At 37.0% G+C, this 22,411-nt stretch overlaps 1 protein-coding gene across 1 annotated transcript in view; it reads right to left on the minus strand.

Annotated features, from left to right (window-relative positions):
• COL16A1 (collagen type XVI alpha 1 chain) overlaps positions 1-22,411 on the minus strand; it is a 284,939-nt gene that overhangs the window by 45,925 nt on the left and 216,603 nt on the right. The window contains exons 26-44 of the mRNA XM_082246984.1: positions 20,489-20,524; positions 20,168-20,221; positions 19,932-20,063; positions 18,139-18,174; positions 17,863-17,970; positions 17,542-17,664; positions 17,411-17,464; positions 16,413-16,454; positions 16,184-16,219; positions 15,976-16,029; positions 15,647-15,715; positions 11,829-11,882; positions 7,440-7,466; positions 5,963-6,004; positions 5,850-5,888; positions 3,765-3,818; positions 1,966-2,019; positions 1,689-1,727; positions 1,407-1,514 (exon numbers count right to left, since the gene is read on the minus strand). Of these exons, the coding sequence (XP_082103110.1) occupies positions 1,407-1,514; positions 1,689-1,727; positions 1,966-2,019; positions 3,765-3,818; positions 5,850-5,888; positions 5,963-6,004; positions 7,440-7,466; positions 11,829-11,882; positions 15,647-15,715; positions 15,976-16,029; positions 16,184-16,219; positions 16,413-16,454; positions 17,411-17,464; positions 17,542-17,664; positions 17,863-17,970; positions 18,139-18,174; positions 19,932-20,063; positions 20,168-20,221; positions 20,489-20,524 (1,161 nt within the window). The remainder of the gene's footprint in view (positions 1-1,406; positions 1,515-1,688; positions 1,728-1,965; positions 2,020-3,764; positions 3,819-5,849; positions 5,889-5,962; positions 6,005-7,439; positions 7,467-11,828; positions 11,883-15,646; positions 15,716-15,975; positions 16,030-16,183; positions 16,220-16,412; positions 16,455-17,410; positions 17,465-17,541; positions 17,665-17,862; positions 17,971-18,138; positions 18,175-19,931; positions 20,064-20,167; positions 20,222-20,488; positions 20,525-22,411) is intronic.

Consider the following 22,411-nt stretch of genomic DNA (forward strand, 5'->3'; position numbering starts at 1 on the left):
CATATTCAGACTTACTGACACAATACTGTTGCAGTAACACACCATATTTTCACACAGCCACACTGCTTTGTCACTCATATGCCTGTAGTTCTCACAAATATGCTATGACTAATAGATAACTAATTATTTCCAATGTTCCTTATATCAGAGCTAAGGTTCAAGCTGTTTCTTTTTTATAGAACACAATGACAGCATTTATTTTAACCCAACATGTAAAGTGCACTAATTTCCAAAACTATAAATATACCAAAAAAACAGGGGCAGTTTATGATATATCATGTGCCCCTATTTCTGTAGTCTGGCGTAAACAATGTTAACTGAAAAATTTTAGGCATTCACACATATACGGTAACTCGAATAATAATTGAGCAGGAATGGGCTATAATTGGGTGTTTCTGGTGACCCTGGAAAACAACAGGGTGAACATAACCAGATCTTTGGACCGTATGAACTTTATATTCCATTGTTCTGAAGACATAGGGATTGATTTACCAAATGCAAATAGGCTCTTCACTTTTTTAAAGGCACTTTGCATGGAAATCTCACTTGATCTTTGACATTACACTTTGCAAAGAATACCCAATAACTTGCAAGGAAATTTTTTAAAAAAACAGCATTTTTGCTTGCATGCGAGTGGATAATGGAAGTAGGCATAACTTTGCCTCAAGTACTAACTCGCTTGCAAAGGGAACAGTCTATTTGTCTTTAGTATTCATCCCCATAAAGACTGATGCTTTAGTTCCATGCAGTCTTAGCAAATGCCAAGCATGCATTTATCTGGAATGGGAAAGATAGGTCTAGCAATGCCTGGTCTGGTAACTAACTAACATATAAAACATGTTTGCAAAAACACAGGGAATTCCGGTACATAATTTAACATTGCTAGTAACAACTGAAAGCCATACAAGATGATTCTATTCAAAAGTATATATTTCCCTTATATATTTATGAGAAAAATGGCCAGTCACACAGTTGACTGATTTGCCAATGTTTTATCAAATAGTGAAACAAACCCCCAATACTGAAAATGTTGGTGCACAATATTTTTAAGCACCAGGCTGTTGCCTAGTTATTCACATAATCTTTATGACTGACATACAGGGGCTGATTTACTAAAACTGAAGTGTGCATAATCTGGTGCAGCCATGCACAGAAACCATTTAGCTTTTGCTTTTGTTAAAGCATAATTGAACAAGCTGAAGTTAGAAGCTGATTGGCTACCATGCAGAGTTGCACCAGATTTTGCACTCTCCAGTTGTAATAAATCCAGCCCACATTGTCACAACAGCTGTCAGCAATCTCATTCAAATTTCCTCACAGATTCAAACAACGCATCCACAATAACAAAATAACACATTAAACTCCAAAATGGCACTCATGATTTTTTCACATTTGTATTCTCATACCCTCTCACAGTCCTCTCCTCCAGGAACGCCAGGCTGTCCTTGCTCTCCCTTCTCTCCTTTCATGGCGCTGGGAATGTTCTGAACATTGGCACAGTCCCCACAAATACTCTGTATGAAGCAGGGTATATCAGATAAACTAGTTCACCCCCAACAAAGAGGCTGGTCCATTGTTCCAAGGATTTCCCACTAGACACATAAACTTCAAAAATAGGCCACTAAAATAAATTAAACCTTTGATGCAGTCCCACAATCCTTTTTTGTCATTCCCTATGACATCCTCACCTTCAGGACATCAATGTTTCGTTCTGCAGCCAGGGGTCCCTGAAAAAGAAAATTTGGGTGTTAGTGAACAGTCAGAAAAACGTAGGCAACATGGGACACACAGAACTGCACAGGGACCCTGCAAAGCGAAATGACAACATGGAGACACCAGAAAAAGGATGGGAAGGTGTGCACATATTATAGCTGCCCTACTTCCTCTATATGCCAAGGATTAGGGTTACATGTAAAGAGCGTGGCACTAACACATAGCAGAAGCACACCAGCGCTCTATACCTACCAGTTCTCCTGGCACTCCAGGTGGTCCTGGCATACCATTGTGTCCGGGCAAACCCTACAGTCAAGGGAAAAAATCTGGGGCTAAAGCACATGCTAGAGTCTCCATCATCTGCACTGTGTGTTTTTTTGCACCCACTTATTACATTACTAATACCAACATTTTAGTGCTAACAGGACACACAGCACAGTAATGAAGGCTACTCAGCCCCTAGGTGATATCTGACTACTATTATCCTGTATTGATTATCTAAATAATCTTATTCAGTGCAGATACTCTCCCTTCTTGAAGTCTGTACCTGTTTCAGAGATCATTTGTCATAGACTGGACAACACATGTTAAAATAAGACTAATCAAGGGTACATAGACAATAGTATGACCTTATCCTAGGCCTCTAGCTAAGCTACGATATTCAGCTGCTGTCCATTGACCACTTTTATGGGCTAATTTGGTCTAAAGAAGGGTACATTTTTCACACAGCAAAACTGGACTGCATAGTCAGGTTTGATTGATTTCAGTTACATTCCTAAGAACAGCAATAGACCTAGTTGATCAATAGGTTGTGAGCAAATATTTATGGCTTTGTGTATTGTTGCAAAATTCTAAATTAAATTGCCCTGAAACTTGATTAACAATTCACTTCTTTTACTCTCTAAGCACAAGAACATATCTATAACTATTGCTTGCAGTAACTTTAACTTAAACTGGTGTTCAAGAAGTACAAAGCTTGCTTCTGATTGCTTACATTTCACATTTTTCAGCCTAGCAAGATGTGTAATCTACAAACATTAATTTTTACTGTTTCCAGTAACTGTTACTTTTTGATGAAACTAAACTTCCTTAAAAGAAAAAAGTAGAGAAAACTATATTCACATTCAAGTGCAAGTTCAACTTATCACTATGGGCAGCACAGTGGCTAAGTGGTTAGCACTTCTGCCTTGCAGCACTGGGATCACTGGTTCAAATCCCAACCTTAGTACTACCTGCCTGGAATTTGCATGTTCTCCCTGTGCCTGTGTAGGTTTCCTTCCACGCTCCAAAGACAAGTTAATTGGATCCTGTCTAAATTGGCCCTAGCATGTGTATGAATGTGAGTTAGGCACCCTCCTTGAAGGTAGGAACTGAAGTGAATGTGCAATTTATATGTGAACTGCATAAATTGACAGCGCTATGCAAGTACCTGTAATAAAATTTACATCTCCTGTTTTTGATAAAGTACATGCAAAGTGCTCCTAGCCCTCCAAATCCTAAATTCATATACTGCAATTCTAAAAAGTGATGACCATCATCAACAAACAGGTCCCTGCGGCATTGGTATTGGACTAGTAGACACAGGGGTAGCATGCCACATGTTTGACTTTTAAAAAGTCAGTATTTGCATATGGAGTTTGTGGTGCTTTGAGGCCATAGTAAATACACAAAATAAAAAGCCTGATGATACTAACTTAAGTTACCATGCCTGAGCAGTGAGCATGCATGTAAATTTTGTTTTATGGACTATGACTTTGCCTTAAAATATGCTTGTCATAAAAAAAGAAAAGAAAAAAGCTCACATTATTGCAAATACTTCCTCTAAATATAAAATGTTCTAAGACTCACCTGTAGCACATTATGTTAGAACATATATCATTAGAATAGCTCCTGCAGTCTGCCTATTCATGTCTCCTCTGTGTTCATTGTCTATATCATTCTGGCTGGGGAGACTGTGCTAATAACAAGTTTATTGTGCTTAAACATTTTCACTCTGAAAGTGAAGAACAATGTTCTAAGAGAACACAAAGAGAATTTAGAATACGGCTCACCTGATGACCTGGTAGTCCAGGAGGACCAGGAGGTCCGGGTGGTCCCGGGGGTCCCTGAAACAGAGGGATCAACAAACAAAAATAGATTAGAACTGATTAACTGGGAAGGCAAGTTGCTTTTGTGTAGTCACCTGCAGCAGTTTATTATTTTATTATTATTTTTTAATAAGATATATTTATACCTTGCTTTTCTTGAAATGTGATTTTCTGAAAGTAATTTTGTAATTTTTTTGTTGTTAAAAGAATACTAATCCTTCAAGCTGTCATTCATTACTTACTTAAAGTGCTCTTTTATATTTTGAAATGTTGTGGTGCACTTCTTCACACACCTAACATGCAGTATAGCGCACATTACCAAAGAGTGCATTAAAACAACACATCAATTTGGAAAGGGCTGCCAACATACCTCAACAGTATTGGAATTTGTTTTTACACACTGTACAACAATGTATGGCAGGTGTGTTGTCATTCACTGAAGTGCAAAAGTATTGTCAACTACTGTAGTTGTGTGTTGAGGGACCATTCTAAATGAATGGCTCCACAATGAACCAAACAATCTAATGTGTGTTATGGTAATGCATAGGTCTGAATCAGGCCTGAATGAAAATGCAACCAGAATTGCTGCTAACAGCTGTAAGAATCAAAGTAGTTTTAGAACTTTGTTTTTTTTTTTTCATAAAAAATAACAAACATGCCTATACTTACCTGCTCTGTGCAATGGTTAGGCACAGAGCAGCCCCGATCCTTTTCTTCTGGGGTCCCCAGCCAGCGTTCCAGGTCCCCCCTCATCACCTGTGCGTGCTCGCTCCCAAGTCCTGCTGCTGCATACATTGACACAGATAGCAGGACTCAGCCTTGCCCCCTCTCCTGTGTCACTGGATTCGATTGACAGCAGCAGGAGCTAACTGCTCCCATTGCTATCAATCTGTCCAATGAGGAGAGATACAGTGTCGGGAGCTGCTGCACTTGTGCACATCACTGGATTAAATGGGCTCAGGTAAGGAAAGGAGGGGTCTGAGGGCAGCTGCAGTACAGAAGGTTTTTCACCTCAATGCATAGAATGCATTAGGGTGAAAAACCTTAAGGTTTTAGAACCACTTTGAAGCATACAGATTGGGGTTGATCTACTAAAACTGGTGCAGTTGTGTATTGTAGCCGATTAGCTTGTTCAATTAAGCTTTGACAAAAAAAACCTGGAAGCTGAACTCTCTAGTTATAGTAAATCAAACCCATTGAGACATTTAGGCATTTTAGGCAAATGTCATAAATGTCAGATTAGGTGTATAATATTGTAGCCTGTAGGAATCTTGGCTACATATTATATACAGTATATATTTTTTCAGGCTCAAGTTTTGTCAGTCCTAGAAGAATAAGGAAGGAATTTAGAGAAAAATAGAGCTAATTCCAAGAATGGTACACTAGGCTTATATCTGTTTGATGTATAGGTTTTCAGTTATGGGCTAGCACTGTTCTATATTCATCCAGTCCCTGAATGTTAGCATATCCACTGGCAAGAACAGGGCCCGTGTGGCTATGGGTATAAGTCCATGCTAGTCAGGGTAAATATTGAATATAAGTTTAATAGCACTTTTGGCAGTTGAGGTGGGAGGTTGCCCCGTACTCAGTTTTCATTTGCTAGTTTTTTTTTTCGGTGGTGGTGGTGGTAGTGGGGAGTCACATATCCAGCTTCATCCTTACTTTACTAGCAGTTGTTCTTGATTTTCTTTAGGTCACTGTGTATATGGACAAAAACTTGTTTTTGCAATTATGTTCTTCCTAATAAAGGGCATTGTAAGAATCAGAAAATATACATGCTTCTCAAAGACACCTTCATGTACATGGATTATTTTTAGCAATTATGAATTATAATGAATAAATTATGAATCCCAGTTATTTTATATGAGCATTTGGCATTTGTATTAATATGCTAACATGCATTGCAATAATTTTACCAGGAAGCCTTTGGGCAATGTAATCATGTCTTTTGAGTTGGTGACAGGAGGACAAAGGAGAGAAAAAGTAATTAACACGTAAACAGTCATTGTTGATAGAGAGATATTAAGAAACAGAAAACCCAAAACTGACCTGAATTCCATATCGCCAGAAATCACCATTTGATGAATCCTGGAGATCAAAAAAGGTTCAATGAGCCAGTTAAAGATTAGTTACTTCCACTTCCAGCAGAAGGACACACTTACCATCCATGGTCCAGGAGGACAGGAACATACACCACCCTCTCCCTAAAATGAGATTAATACTTCATCAAATTCTTCTGCTTTGCTCAGTCTGCGAGCCTCTGTACAGTAATAATTTAGTGAAAGTGTTCCCTTTCCCTGTGATCATGTAGTCATTAGCAGAGATCACAATACATTAGCCAGATTAGCAAGAAAACAATCAGAACGGCTCCTAATTACATCAACTGTAATAGCCAATCACACCGTAGGGAAGGGAAGCCAAATGATTATTTTGCTGTCTGCGTACCAATGGTTAAATTTCACATCCTGTCCTACAAGGAGAAGCTAGTTCGAATTCTGCCATTGGACATTCCTGTCTTAGGCATCCCATACATTACTAATTATTTAAAGTCAAGTGGGTTAAAAAAAGAAAAAAGAAGGAATTTCCCCATCCACACAATTGAAGTACATGGGGGAATCACTCCAACTGAGTCTTTGTATTCTGACAGCTGGGAGACTTCCCTTCCGTCAGAATACACAGATCAGCTCTGCCAGTTATAGCCGGCGGCACTAACTGATCAGGAAAAACTCAGCAGGCTGGTTGCAGAGAAGTTGATCAACTTCTCTCCAACCAGCCTGCCCATACGTGGATTAAAACTGGGCCGGTCCCTGGTGAACCAGCTGAATTTTGAGCTATGTATGACGAGCTTTAGACAGGTGTCTCCATTGAATGATTGAATGATCCTGTTCTAGAGACAATTTTGGATTTTTCCTTATTTTCAGTTTTGGTGATAATGGTCACCTGTACAAATAAAGAGGGGGAAAACTTGACAGGGGGTCTGATCCTTTCCCACTCTATTCAAAACGAATTGAAAAAAATGTTTTTTGTCTACAGATACACCTTGATGAATTAGTTTGTTAGGGTTGCTTATAATAATTTAAATATGGATTATAACCAAATACAAAGACAGCCTCTCACTGAATTTGCCCTGTCTAGTGCAAAAACTTTTACAACACTAAGCTGCACCCTATTTATAAAAGACATTTTAAATGTTTATTACATCTCAGTCAGGAAAAATGATTAGATTGTTAAAGTGGGAGTAAACTCCCATGCATAAATTTTATCTATAAGTAAGCCTATAATAAGGCTTACCTAAAGGTACTGCAAATATCTCCTAAACGTGCACCGTTTAGCAGATATTTACTATACATGCAGCTGGTGACATCACCGGTGCGTGTACTCTAAAGGAAGAGAATTTTGGGCTGTTCCTTCAGAGTCCTGTTACGTAAACGACGTGACGTCATCGCGGCTCCAGTTAGTTGGAAGCCTTATCAGCGGTGACAGCATGCCACTGGAAGGATTGGTTTTAAGGTGGGTTTTACATGTGGTAGTATGCAATTATACTAGCACATTATGGTTTTACCTTGCAGGTAAAAAAAAGAAGCTTAACTACCACCTAAAGTCACATTTAGAACACATAAAAAGGCAATTTGTACTTACTTTTTCACCTCTGTCCCCCTTTTCTCCCTATAAATAGAAGTGATAACGTGTAACTATGACAACATATAAATATTGCAATGTAACAATATAGAGTGAAAGGTTCGAATCATTGATCAAAAAACATAGACTACAGTTGCCACACAACTAATTTACTGCTAACACACTGCAAACGTCAGATTTTACCTCTGAGGGAATCTATTGAGAATAGCAGAACTCAAATGATTTCTTCTGACCTCTAAGTTTTATAAGATATAAAAAAACAATTCTACCCCTATCTTGATAATTAAACAACAGACCTAAAGCACAGACAGGATTTTTCATTACCGTAGTCTACATGTTGATTGGCAGAACCTTATTTTCTATAGGGAGCTTTATGGAATAAACTGTCTTTTACTTTTAAGCAAACTGGTCTTAATTACTTGACTGATTAGTTGACTTTTAATGTTTTAAGCCACAAGTGCAGCAATATGTCCTTAAGCCCTGTCTCTGAGCGAACTCTCAAGTTTTTTTGCTGTTTTCCTTCCCAAGGATACTCACTAGCTGCTGCGGAATTTTGGCCTTTACTGGTGAATTCCTACAATATGATCATACAAAATGCTGCTTGCGCCTGATCATATTGGTTTTGAGTTTTATCTTGCAAAACAACCCAGTCAGTTTAAAATACAAATGAAAGGCAAAACATTTTTGTATAGATATTTATAATTTTTTTTATAACTTTTTTCCCCTTTTTTTATAAGTGATCCCATTCCCTTTATTCTTAGCTGCATAAGAGCTGGGAGGGAGAAGAAGCAGCAGCAGCACACTGAGCTTCCCAGTAAATGGCTGTGCAGTGGGGTGTGTCAGGGCAAGTCTAGTCATTGGAGGAGAGCAGGCCAAGTTTCCAGCATAGCTAAAGAACTGACCATGATGCGTTCTCCTTGTTAGTGTAATCAGTTTTAATGGGAAAGCAGGGGGACTGGCAGGAACACCAAGGATTTCACACAAAGAAAGCTATACAAAGAGAACATGATACTTTCTAATAGAAGTACATGGTACAGCAGGCATATATCAGGAGTATGAAGTGTTAGCATTACAAACACTGTAAACTAAAACAAAAAATCTGAATTCACTTTGTTGTAGTCAGACTAGTACGAGATGGAGTCTGGTTGCTATTGGTTACTGTAATTAAATAATAACACATTTTACATATCAGTATTAATGGTTACTTTTTTTAATGTATAAAATAATTTGTAAATGTAAATGCTTGCAGCCATATTTGGAATTGCATACACTGACTGTGTTTCCCTATTTTACAGTAATAAGAAAAGTGTTCCTTCTTTTTCTCACAATGCAGGTCTATGAGAGCCAACTCTTTGAAGACAATGCACTTACTGGGTGGCTAATATCTCAACAGTTATCAATCAGGATAAATGGATTACTGAGAATCAGTCAAGTACAAAACTCCCTCTAGTGGTTACGAAGTAAATGAAATCGTGCAAACAACTACATTGTGCTCAAAACAAAATTACTATAACAAAAATATACATGTGACTTATAGAAATCTTAAATAAATCAGCAACAAGAATGGCATAAAATGACAAAAAACAACTCCTAGTGCTCACTGTATATATTATTTATTCATAACAAAGGAGGAGCTATGGCCAAAGGCAGATTGGAATGATGTACCTATTATGGAAAAGCTCTTTTTACCTCTAAAGGAAGCTCCAATGTCCAGTTTAAAGGTAAGCGGACTCACGTACCACTGGGTGGAGTGTATGGCACATTTTTTGTGGAACAGGGAGTACGTTCACAGAGGATTGCTGCCACTATTCATACTTGAAGACTAATTGGACTATATCTTTATTGATTAGTTAGAGTATATGATGTGTTTGGACTTTTATCATATCTCCCTCTGAATTTGGGGGACACCAATTTAGTTAAGATATATATTTCACATTTACTGTATATGGTTTGTTATAGTAAGGTTGTTTTTAGCACAGGTGCACTTGCGACAGAAACAATTGAGTACTGTCCTTAATACTTTTTTTATTTGCACTAACATAAAAATTTTCAGGGCAAACTTTCAGGGTATGTCCCCTTCTTCAAGTCCCAGCAGTCAACTGCTTGTCCTGAAAAATTGTATGTTAGTGCAAATAAAAAAAAAGTATCACGGACAGTAATCAATTGTTTGTTTTGAGCACATAAATAAGTTGTTTGGGTAGCGTTACACCATATTATTTATTACGTTATAACATAGTGTGGAATCACTTTTCTGTGTTGCTTGCAACCCTCATTAGTTTTTTTTTTTTATTTACATTTTTTTTTTCCTTCCAGTGGTTATTCTACAAACATAATATCACAAATATGGAAGAGAAAATCTTTATAAATGTGCAAATTACATCAAACATTTTACTTTGAGGTACACAATACAACAATAACTGAAATTATGTTCCTCACAACAGTGAGTGCACCCCTCACATTTTTTAAATATTTTATATCTTTTCATGTGACAACACTGAAGAAATTACACTTTGCTACAATGTAAAGTAGTGAGTGTACAGCTTGTATAACAGTGTAAATTTGCTGTCCCCTCAAAATAACTCAACACACAGCCATTAATGTCAAAACTGCTGGCAACAAAAATGAGTACACTTTTTCCTTTCCCTTCCCGGTGTCATGTGACTCGTTAGTGTTACAAGGTGTCAGGTGTGAATGGAGGGCAGGTGTGTTAAATTTGGTGTTATCGCTCTCACTCTCTCATACTGGTCACTGGAAGTTCAACATGGCACCTCATGGCAAAGAACTCTCTGAGGATCTGAAAAAAAGAGTTGTTGCTCTACATAAAGATGGCCTAGGCTATAAGAAGTTTGCCAAGACCCTGTAACTGAGCTGCAGCATGGTGTCCAAGACCATACAGTGGTTTAACAGGACAGGTTCCACTCAGAACAGGCCTCGCCATGGTCGACCAAAGAAGTTAAATGCATGTGCTCAGCATCATATCCAGAGGTTGTCTTTGGGAAATAGATGTATGAGTGCTGCCAGCATTGCTGCAGAGGTTGAAGGGGTCAGCCTGTCAGTGCTAAGACCATACACTGCACACTTCAACAAATTGGTCTGCATGGCTATCATCCCAGAAGGAAGCCCCTTCTAAAGATAACGCACAAGAAAGCCCACAAACAGTTTGCTGAAGACAAGCAGACTAAGGACATTGATTACTGGAACCATGTCCTGTGGTCTGATGAGACCAAGATAAACTTATTTGGTTCTGATGGTGTCAAGTGTGTGTGGGGGCAAGTAGGTGAGGAGTACAAAGACGTGTGTCTTGCCTACAGTCAAGCATGGTGATGGGAGTGTCATAGTCTTGGGCTGCATGAGGTGCTACAGTTCATTGAGGGAACCATGAATGTCAACATGTACTGTGACATACTAAATCAGAGATTGATCCCCTCCCTTTGGAGACTGGATCTCAGGGCAGTATTCCAACATGATAATGACCCCAAACACACCTCCAACATGACCAGTGCCTTGCTAAAGAAGCTGATGCCTTTGACGCAGTTGGTTAGATCAGGGGCGTAACTACAGGGGTTGCAGGGGTTGCGATTGCTACCGGGCCCCATGCTCCAGGGGACCCAGTAGCAAACCAGTGGGTGAACTTCCAGGATTGCAAAAGTCACACTTGCGACCGGGCCCTGGCATTGCACCACTGTGGGGAGGCCCCAAGATTGCAGGAAGGGGGCCCACTGCAGAACTTGTGAAAGGATCCTGCTGCGGGACCGTAATAAAAGGCCATGCAACGAGAATAAAGAGCCCCAGGATTAGTGGGAAGAGCCCTGGGCTTGAAGGGAAGGGCCCCGGCCAGGGATCTGGGGGGGCCCTTCATGGTTTCTTGCATAGGGGCCCTGAAGGCTCTAGTTACGCCTCTGGGTTAGATTAAACATGTATTGCAATACATGTGAATTAAAAATCCCTGTTTTGCATTGCATAGGGCATTGCATAGTTTGCTGGAAAGAGTGTAGCAGTGTGCAGAGGGTACATCCATAATTTGTAGCTTACACTGACAGTCTGCAGGAACACTGGTGTTGATCATGGGTGCAATGCACTGCAGGCTCCTAGTCACAATAAAAATAATAAATGCACAAATTGTTTACCCGCAAAAATATGTACATTTATTATTTTTTACATAGGTGAACTTATCCTTTAAAATGATCAAACTAAAAAAAAAAAAAAAAAATACAATAGCCTCTATTTACATTACATGGCATAGGTATAAATCGGGCTTAACACATCTTCCAAAGGCATTTCTCTGAATTTAGAGCTATTCTTCTTCTTCACTCTATAGTATATTACAGCAGACTAATAGGAGTTGCTGATGAAATGATGGATTTTATTACAGATGTGCCTTTTACTTACTGGTCTGGCATTAGTTCCTGGATATCCTGGTTTTCCTGGTGTTCCATCACGTCCCTGGTGGAGATTTTACATGGTTAAAGGCATATAGGATAACATTTTTTTGGAGGTTTTCTCTAAGCCATATAGATACACTAGATGGATTGAATTAGTTATAAGAAAAATTAGGAACTGCAATAAGATGTGTAAGACACAAAGTCTAATGGAAATTTACAGACAATATAAGATACCAGGTTAAAGAAGAACTATTGATAACTGTATTTCAATTTTATTTAACTCCCAGGGGACGACTTGCATATAACTATTGGTCTTGTTCTGACTGGTGACCCTGTTTTCTCCAAAATGCACATCTATATGATTTGTACCAGCCCTTTTGAAGCCCAAATTATGGGCTTACCTAAATGGAATGATCTGTTACTGTTATGAATGAACAATCGGCACTGCTTATTCATTTATAATAGTAAAAGATAAAAAATGGAAAGAAAAAAGAAACTTGGGACTTTGTAGGTAGCCACTCATAACCCCCGGGAGAAATAAACTCAAGTGCTTATATAAAAAATATTATTTTATTGGAATATATTTAAAAGGATGAAAAAAAACAACACAAGAACGTATATAATATCTCTTCATATAGCATAGGAAAAATAGGCACTCTCTTAAACATAGGGAGGCAGCCTGTGGGGATACCCGTAGTATAATCAATATAACATATAGTAGAACAAGGAATAGGATAACTTCTCTGGGTTTCCAAGGGTATCTCTGGAAATGGCAGGATCACTATGCGTTTCGCTAGTAGCTTCTTTAGGGGATCCTGTCAATGCCAAATTCTATACGGGAGGAGACAGAGATGAAGCACCTGAAGCAGCAAGATGGAACAGTAATGAATGGGGGCACCGAGACGCACCTGTCCCAACGATAGGGAGGGCAGAGAGCCCATGCACCACGGGCTTCACTCTGGAGTGTCAGTTGAAAGCCAATAGCACTTGTGGATAGAAAGTGTTACATTGATCCGTAGATCAAAAGTTATCACATATGTAGAGAGTGATCCGTTTAATGGTTCCTCACCATTAGCAAGTGCTGGTCCTGGTATAGCTCCCCTCTCTCAGTGAAGAGTCCCATCGGCATCTATAAGATAACTCAGAGATGCAGCTCTGTGTAATGAAGCCACAGATACATTACACAGAGATGCAGCTCTGAGTTATCTTTTACTATTATGAACAAGTGGCTCTGATTGTTCATTCATAATAGTGTCATGACAGATCATGGAGCTCTAGAGCTGTGTGTGTCATTGGATCGCACAACACTGATAATTCATTCATAGAACTGAAAGAGCACTAAGTGTTGCAGCACTGTGTTATCTATTGACTGAGCTGTGTATGTGTAAAAACAGCCACTGAAAGACACACAGCTGTGTTACTTTTTTTGTTAATGGCAGTGCATGGCATGGCTTCAAAGCGGCCCCTACTGCCATTAGCCAAGGCAGTGTTGTCTACGTGATGGGGGGGGGGGGGGAACTTATCTGACCACACTGCTTAGAAACTCATGGACTAAGTACTATATTAGTTACACTGCTTAGTAACTCATTAGACTAAGGTCTAAGTACTATATGCACTTGGTCCTCTTGCCCTTGGAGTTAAATAGCATTAAGAAAAAATAATGATAGTTCTTCCCTAAGCACTGTTTTGTCTCTAAAAGGAAAGATAGAGGGGCAGGTAGGGTAAAAATTCTGTTCTGCAAGTATCATTTCTGGTGATGGAGCAGGAAAGATGAGTTGTGCTATGAACCTCTTTAGATCTTAGTGCTCTGATTATAAAGGAATACTAGTTTTCCTAAAAAAGGCACGAAGAAGTGCTTTACAAAAAGCATACAGTAAAGTCTATGATTTTATAAGTAATAACACTGGAACTATTTTATTTACACTTGTGGACTTTTATTCATATTATTGTGATTTATTTTAATTGATTTAAAACTCAGTTTTTACATTTATGTACTTGTTGAAGAATATCACTATTATTCATACAACGCTGCTTTATTCTTTTTTATGTACTTTTTGTGTTTGTATATTTACACATGTTGCATGCTGCTTTTTCCAGACCACTTAAGCGCTGACAGTTGACTTTTTAACTTACCTATGATTTTATGAACTGTTGCTAATTTTGTTACAGCATTCTTTGTAACTTATCAGCTAGGGGAATAGTTCAGTGATGAACAGTTAATTGGATGAGCTACATATGTGTGCTATCTCTGGTACTCTGATGTCATGTGTCTGAAAAGTATATAGTGATGCACTGAACACATGCCAAGTGTGAGACATCTAAAATATGTTGGACTATGAGGACTGCAGAGTGCCCTGTGCCAAGAAACCATTTTCAGCAATTTCCTAGGACAATACAATTTTTTAAGAGTACTACCTGATCAATCTACACTGAACACCAACTGGAGACACACATTGTAATTGCAAGGTCTTCTTATGCACCTTCCTACAAGTCAATAGGACCATGTCTCACTTGCAGTGCACTAGTGCCATTGTAAACTGCTGTACAGCAAAAAAAAAAAAACAGGCATTCAGGACGGAGGTGGCAGCACTGTCTCAAGAATGCCTGACAGCGGTTGCTTAAATGCACTCTGAAAAGTGCTCCCCTGCTCATCTTTTTAGAGAATGTGCTGATGTGAACATAGCCTTTAGGTTTCTACTACTTTCTACAATGTTTACTTAATGTAGGGTCAAAAAAATTCAAGTGTCCTTTAATATAGGAACATTTTGAGGCTGTAAGGTCATAAGTATCTTCTTTTAACTCTGATATAGTTCTTTATTGTAGAGGTGAATGCTTGACAAGACTCATAGCTATAAATTACAATAAGCAAAACTGACCTTTCCAGATAGTGGTCAAATCTTAGATATATTATATTGAGCTTCTCAATTTTTGCACAGTTTCCAGCTTTTTTTGCTGACAATACTGAGATTTTAGATAGTTATGTAATGGTTATGAATACAATAACTAATATAAATTATTTCGTATTTATGATAGTGTCTTCTACTTTTATACTAAACTGATATGTTATCAGTGAACCTGTCAAGGTGCTTTATAGCAAAAGAAAAAGAAAAAAAGATAGAAGATATATGTATAGCAAAGACATAAGATAAGGAAGGACTATACTGCAAATTCGCATAATAATGTTTGGTATGGCTGAAAGGAGACAAGACAAAAACCTTGAGAACATAGGGCCTGTTTATTAAGGGTTGAAAAAGTTACCATTTTTTTTAAAGTAAGCTCTTCACACCTGTACTCAATGGGGTTGATTTACTAAAGGCAAATAATAGGTAGGGTACCCCAGATGGATTTTCTATGTATGGCTAGTTATTTGGTGCAAATGATGCACTATCAACAGGCTACTGTATGTCTGAATGTTTGGTGTTCAGGACAAAAAACATATTTTTTTCCACCTGTTTGCAGTTTAGGGTTAGATTGACCACTCTTTAATATATATTTTTTTTCAATTGTCTATTATTGAATATATTAATAAATAATAATATATTATTTTTAATGAGAACTTGTCAGTTCCTAATCACCATTTTAGAAAAATGATACTACTCTTGGTGGGCAATATAGGTTACCAGTGCATATTTTTTTTTTTATCCCTGTTTGTTACTTTATAATCCAGGACTAAAACCAATAGTAAATTTCTTTAAAATAATAATGAGCACAGAATATAACAAATGTGCAATTTTTTCTCTGCTTTATAAATAGACCCCATTGATTCGCTAATACATTAACAGTCTATTGAAAGATGTTTGTGCTTAAATAGTTGTCTGTACTTACGGGAGGTCCCATAGCACCCATTCCAGGAATTCCTGATTCTCCTGTTGACCCTTTTTGTCCAGCGGTACCCTGAAGAAGGGAAATTCTCAGTTACTTATAGTTAATTGCAATTGCAGAAATAATTATAGCAATGATGTTGGTGGCCTAATCTATAAATCTAGTCTTTCATATAGTTATATTGCCTTCTGGGGAAAAGCTCAAATGGTTGAGCAGTTTGGTGAATGGCTGGTGGATTAAAATTAGATAAATTGGCTGAAAGACACATACAAAGGCAAATAATATTTCTCTTACATATTCATATGCCTAAATAATATACACTTTGAGTTAACCTTTTCGCCTTTAGAGCCCATAAATCCTGGAGGTCCCTGAGGTCCTGGAGGTCCCTATAAAAAGAAAATAATTATTTACTCTAAAATGTCACCTTGTCCATAAAACTTAAAAAGTAATCAAGTGTACTAATGCAGGAGATTTATATAAATAAAAAAATCATACAAGACATGCCACTATAGGGTATAGTATGTGATAGGCATTACTCACTGTTTTTCCAGTTGGGCCGGGCAGTCCTCTTTCCCCCTATAAATAGATAATAGTAGCAATAACAGAGATAGCAACATTTTACATCATAATACACAAGGTAAGTCCTGCATTTGTACCATCATTGAATTATTTTGTTTTGTGTAAGTCATCCATTTGGTGTATTACTATGATTATCATTGTTACTATTTTTACGTGTCAAAAAAATATAGAAGATAATTCTTTTTCTTACCTGTTCTCCTCTTTTTCCTTCTCCTGGAAACCCTGGATCACCCTGAAGGAAAACAAAAACATTAATGTAAAATAAAAGTTTCCTTGATTAATGTGTCAGGATGGAACTGTAGTCATAGTAGGCCACAAGAATGCTATAAGGCCAAACAATACAAGGGCAAGAACTATCTAGTTAAAACTAAAAGAGAAAGAGAAATTTGATTAGTACATATTGCTCACATCTGTATCAGATTTCAGTAAAAGCAATTAGTATGATATGATGGTGGCTTTACTTTAGAGCAGCAATCCCAAGCCAGTAGTTTGGCAGGAATATGTGGCTATGAGCTAGCCTTGATGTGGCTTCCAGCAGCCTCTCAGTCGATGCAGAGTTGTTATCAGGATTATTACTTCCCATATTATACGGTTCTCATAGGCTTAAACTAAGTGCCTCATTTACAGCAGATTGTTCCAACAAATATTGATTGTCTTTATCTTCCAAAAATGTAGGGTAATAAACCTAGCAAGGCAGGGAGTTTAGCATCACTATACTCATTGCAATTCTATGCATACACTGAGTTGAGGACAGGTCTAACTATTGAGAATTATTAAAAAATCTGCCATTGTTCTCTTTGGCCACACCCAGTTCTCCGATCAGCACAAAGCTAAAGATTAAAGTAAGCCTTCCTTTTATATTTACAAGTAAATACACATTTCATATGTATTTTCATGCACAACCTATTTTGTATATAAATAAATACATATGCGTGGAATGTACTGTTTTTTACATTGTAAGGTTACAAAGTAGGTAGTGTTTTAGTTATACCCAGTATGATATGGGTAAACATTTTTTATTTATATATATTTTTTTTTATAATAGGCACTATTATATAAAAGCAAATTATCTGAAGTATATACACCAACAGAATGTCTAGATTCATATTTACTCTATTAGCAAATTGTAACTGATCTTGACCGTACTTTAACAGAGTTGAAAGGATTAATTACATCACTCTGTTTTACCTGAGTTCCTTTAGGTCCTGGTGGCCCATGGACCCCAGGTATTCCTGGCTGTCCCTAAAGAAGAACAAAATGATTAGATCAAATAGGAAGTCAGACAAATGACTTACTACATATTATACTTCCTGACTTACAGGTCTTCCTGTTTGTCCAACCCCTGGAGGACCCTGGTCCCCTTTTGGTCCAGGTTTTCCAGGTAAGCCAACAACATCTTGATTTGCATCTACCGTTACTGGACAAGAGTCACAGGCATCCCCCTGTAAGAAGGAGAATAGCTGGGTAATTAATTCAATAAAATAATAAAAAAAGCCCATCAAACGTAATTACTATGACACATGTAAAAAAAAAAAAATGCCATTATCTAATTTAAGACAAAGAGACCACACCACATGTTTGTATAAAGCTGTCCCTGTGCCATATTAAGCATTTATCAGTCTACCTGAACATTATAGTACCTTTTCCCCTTTAAGTCCGATGAACCCTTGGATTCCTGGTGCTCCAGGTAGACCTGGCGCACCTGTTGTTCCTGGAATTCCAGAATCCCCTTGGCTACCAGCCTCACCCTGTATTATAAAAGGGGAATGCGTTAGAATCTTGTAATATATATATATATATATATATATATATATATATATATATATATATATATATATATATATATATATTTATAGTCCTGTCTAATATACAGACAATATACCATAGAGTTTATGCTCATCCCTTCACCAACCTACCTTCTGCCCTTTTGTTCCAGCGTCCCCTGGCATACCCTGTAAACAATACAAATACAAAGCTGATTAAAAGCCAGTGAATAAGATATTATTGTCCTTCATACCTATGCAAGGCTCAGTCTTCAGAATAGAGCCAAGCTATTTAAAACATAGATAGAATATGCAAATACATTAAACATTTCTAGATGTATTACTGTACTGTACATAAAAAATCGATTGCATGTTTTTGCAGCTCCAGAGTCATTTTTCTTTTCCAATAAATTAACATAGATAAGGGCATAATGTGCAATGAAATGACATTTGATACATTGAACAATTTAGAGGATGTTTAAAATAAAAAAATACTTCACTATTACTACTCACTGAATATATACCATAACAGAAATGTAATTTAAAAAACACAAGAACCTTTATAAAATTAAAGACTGTTAAAGTTTATGAGTTCCCCGTAATTTAAACAGTTATGGGCAGATTTTGAAAAAAAAAAAAAGGACCTGTTTTTGGATCTCTCAGCATGTTGTAGCTGGGCAGATCTGAACCTGAAAAAAAACCTAGAAGCTTAAACTGAGAAGAATATGCAGGCTGCCATTGCTGACCTCATTCTATAAATATTAGCTGACTAGTGGTCTCTGGATTCAATACTTTGAGACACAGGGCAAGAAAATGAAAGTCAGAGTGAAGTCGGAACACCTCATTTGCATATTATTCCAAGCCATTGACTTAGAAAGTACAGAGACCATTGAATCTTCCTTACTAACGGTTTATTTTAAAGTGACTGCAAATCCTAACTCAGTGACCTTCAGGTTGCTAAAACTCTGTGTTTAATAAACAATTACCACTTATTTTATTGTTTTAACCTCTTTTCTTTCTTTCCCCTCAGTGCTGCTGATCTCCTGAAATCTCTTTGAATCCACTTCCAGTCTAAATGCATGCACTTTAGTGATAGCTACATGGTATTTCTCAGGGAAGGTTTCCTGATGGTGACAACAGTGGGCCATGTCTGCATAATGTGTGTTGCAGGAGCCACTTCAACCCTCCCTTGGAAGCCTGTGTGGCATTGTGACAACCCAACAGAGCAATTGGGAGACAGTTGTCACCCTGTAAGAGAAAGTGTCCGAAGAAGGCCCTTCCTGCCAGGCTCATTAGATATTGTGTATGTTATGCATATATAAGTATAATGAATGCTACAAATTTTATAAAACTTTAAGACTTTTTAAACTTTAATAACTTTTTGAGATTTTAGTAATTGGGTTTATATATACTATATTTTTTAAGTAACTCCACTTCAGTAGACTAACTGTTAAATCCTTGTTAATTTAAGTTGCATTTGTTACTGTCTGGTACTGTATACAATCCAATGTTCATTAACCAGTACTGTAATTCTGTGGCATCCACTGAAAACTTTTAGGCCTAGGAAATGGTTATACCATTTTTACTACTGCCTAATTTAGAATAATGCATATATGTCATTGGTAGGGAGGACATGTGGTGCCAAAATAAGTGCCATGCAGTACATTGTCTGCACCTTGGTTGTGGCCTGAATTTGTCCTATGGGAATATATTTAATATACGTTGACAAGACATGGGGTTGAAGATTTGAAATCAAATCCATTATTAACTCAGACACAATGTGAGGCAAGCATCTATTCTTTTTTTTTAAATTCTAATACAGAATGCAACGTTACATCATTCAGAATGCGTTATTTTCTTTCGCCTGGCCTATTCTATGGCTCATCTGTCCCCAATGCTCACTCTTTTTAAGTGATTTTGCCATTTTTTCAGTAAATGCTACTCACATTTTTCCCTGGCAGTCCAATTCCAGGTTCCCCCCTTTCTCCTTTCTCTCCTGGGGTCCCTGGCACGGCATAGATAGTATCAGGCTTTATTACTTCAGCTGGGAGACTTGGACAAAGGCTACATGGCTCTCCCTGCAAAAGACAATAATGGCATACAGGAGGGACAAGATACTTTGCCAATACACAGTCCACTTTAACCATTACAAGCAGTTAAAATAAAATTGGTTACTTCTAACCTTTTCTCCTTTGGGCCCAGAGTCACCTGTCTTTCCATGATCTCCTGGTATACCCTATAATGAGATAAAATTGCTGATTCTTTTCTTTGATGTTGCATATATTACAAAAAAATTAAAAGGCAAACACATTTTTTTTTTAGCAATTCATCTGTGCATCCTAACGTTCTGTATTTCAAAAAGCAACAAATCACTATAAATTACATAGCGTCTGCTATGTTGCTTTGATCTTAAAAACAAACAAACAATAAATTTGCTATAGATGCTAATGGACCAAAACAACACATTAAAATAAAATTCATATGGAATTGATATTCCACTCACTGGTATTCCAGCTGGTCCTACCACTCCTCTATCTCCCTGTGTGAAGCAGAGAAAGAAATAAAAAATATAACATTTATTACAGATCTTTTTAATAGATACTTTAAAGTTACATCAAATGCTTAGACACCAATTATAATCCTTACAATGATTTGTACAATGCCAGCACACACAGCATGTAAAATGTCTATTACTGCAACTACAGTTGGAAAAGGTTGCATGTAAAAGATTATAAAAATAAAGAATCTGATCATACTGTACAACCTACTGAACATACAATAAATAGCACGTGCAATTAGAGAAGCACTGGGAAAGTCAGTCTGGCGAAGAAAGGGTACAGTTTGCTCCTGAAAGTATGTCCTAATCTATAATAATCTTACAAACTTTGGGAAAGTCTGAGCATCTGGCTCTGTGGAGAGAAATTCTTTGGCACCACAATTGTTTTGGCAAGTAAGAACTAAAGGGATTCCCTCTCACTTTAGAAAGATTTACTAGTAAGTAGTAAGTGCAGAGAAATCTCTCCTATCAGACGGACAAGGATACGGGCAGAAAAACAAAACGTTTCAGATATACCTTAAATGTGAATGTGTGTGTTGGGGGGCTGGAGATAGTGATGAGGGCTCATTTTAGAAGTTGGTTCTCAGGTAGGGGAATATTAACAGCTAGGAAGATCCTGTAATGATGGGGATACGTTGGCTTTTGTATAATATTAGGGGATCTAATAACAGAGATATTTCTCTACGTAAAAGTATCTTTCTATCAACATTTTTTATCAACCTTTGTTGGCAAAAACACTAACAAGTAGTAATAAATAGTTTCATAATTATTGTTTGGAAATCTTTTTGATCAACTGGCAGATCACCAGTGGCTGAGAAAAAAATTAGATGTATCCCATACGGGATAAAAAGATAGTTGTTTAAAAAAATACATGACATGGTGTGTATACAGTATATCTATCTATCTATCTATCTATCTATCTATCTATCTATCTATCTATCTATCTATCTATCTATCTATCTATCTATCTATCTATCTATCTATCTATCTATCTATCTATCATGTTACGCTATCTATCATCTATCTATCTATCTATCTATCTATCTATCTATCTATCTATCTATCTATCTATCTATCTATCTCATGTTACGCTATCTATCTATCTATCTATCTATCTATCTATCTATCTATCTATCTATATCATGTTACGCTATCTATCTATCTATCTATCTATCTATCTATCTATCTATCTATCTATCTATCTATCTATCTATCTATCTATCTATCTATCTATATCATGTTACGCTATCTATCTATCTATCTATCTATCTATCTATCTATCTATCTATCTATCTATCTATCTATCTATATCATGTTACGCTATCTATCTATCTATCTATCTATCTATCTATCTATCTATCTATCTATCTATCTATCTATCTATATCATGTTACGCTATCTATCATCTATCTATCTATCTATCTATCTATCTATCTATCTATCTATCTATCTATCTATCTATCTATATCATGTTACGCTATCTATCTATCTATCTATCTATCTATCTATCTATCTATCTCATGTTACGCTATCTATCTATCTATCTATCTATCTATCTATCTATCTATCTATATCATGTTACGCTATCTATCTATCTATCTATCTATCTATCTATCTATCTATCTATCTATCTATATCATGTTACGCTATCTATCATCTATCTATCTATCTATCTATCTATCTATCTATCTATCTATCTATCTATCTATCTATCTATATCATGTTACGCTATCTATCTATCTATCTATCTATCTATCTATCTATCTATCTATCTATCTATCTATCTATCTATCTATCTATATCATGTTACGCTATCTATCTATCTATATATCTATCTATATCATGTTACGCTATCTATCATCTATCTAT

This window comes from Pelophylax lessonae, assembly GCF_965119305.1.
Source record: "Pelophylax lessonae genome assembly, chromosome: 2".
NCBI lineage: Eukaryota > Metazoa > Chordata > Amphibia > Anura > Ranidae > Pelophylax > Pelophylax lessonae.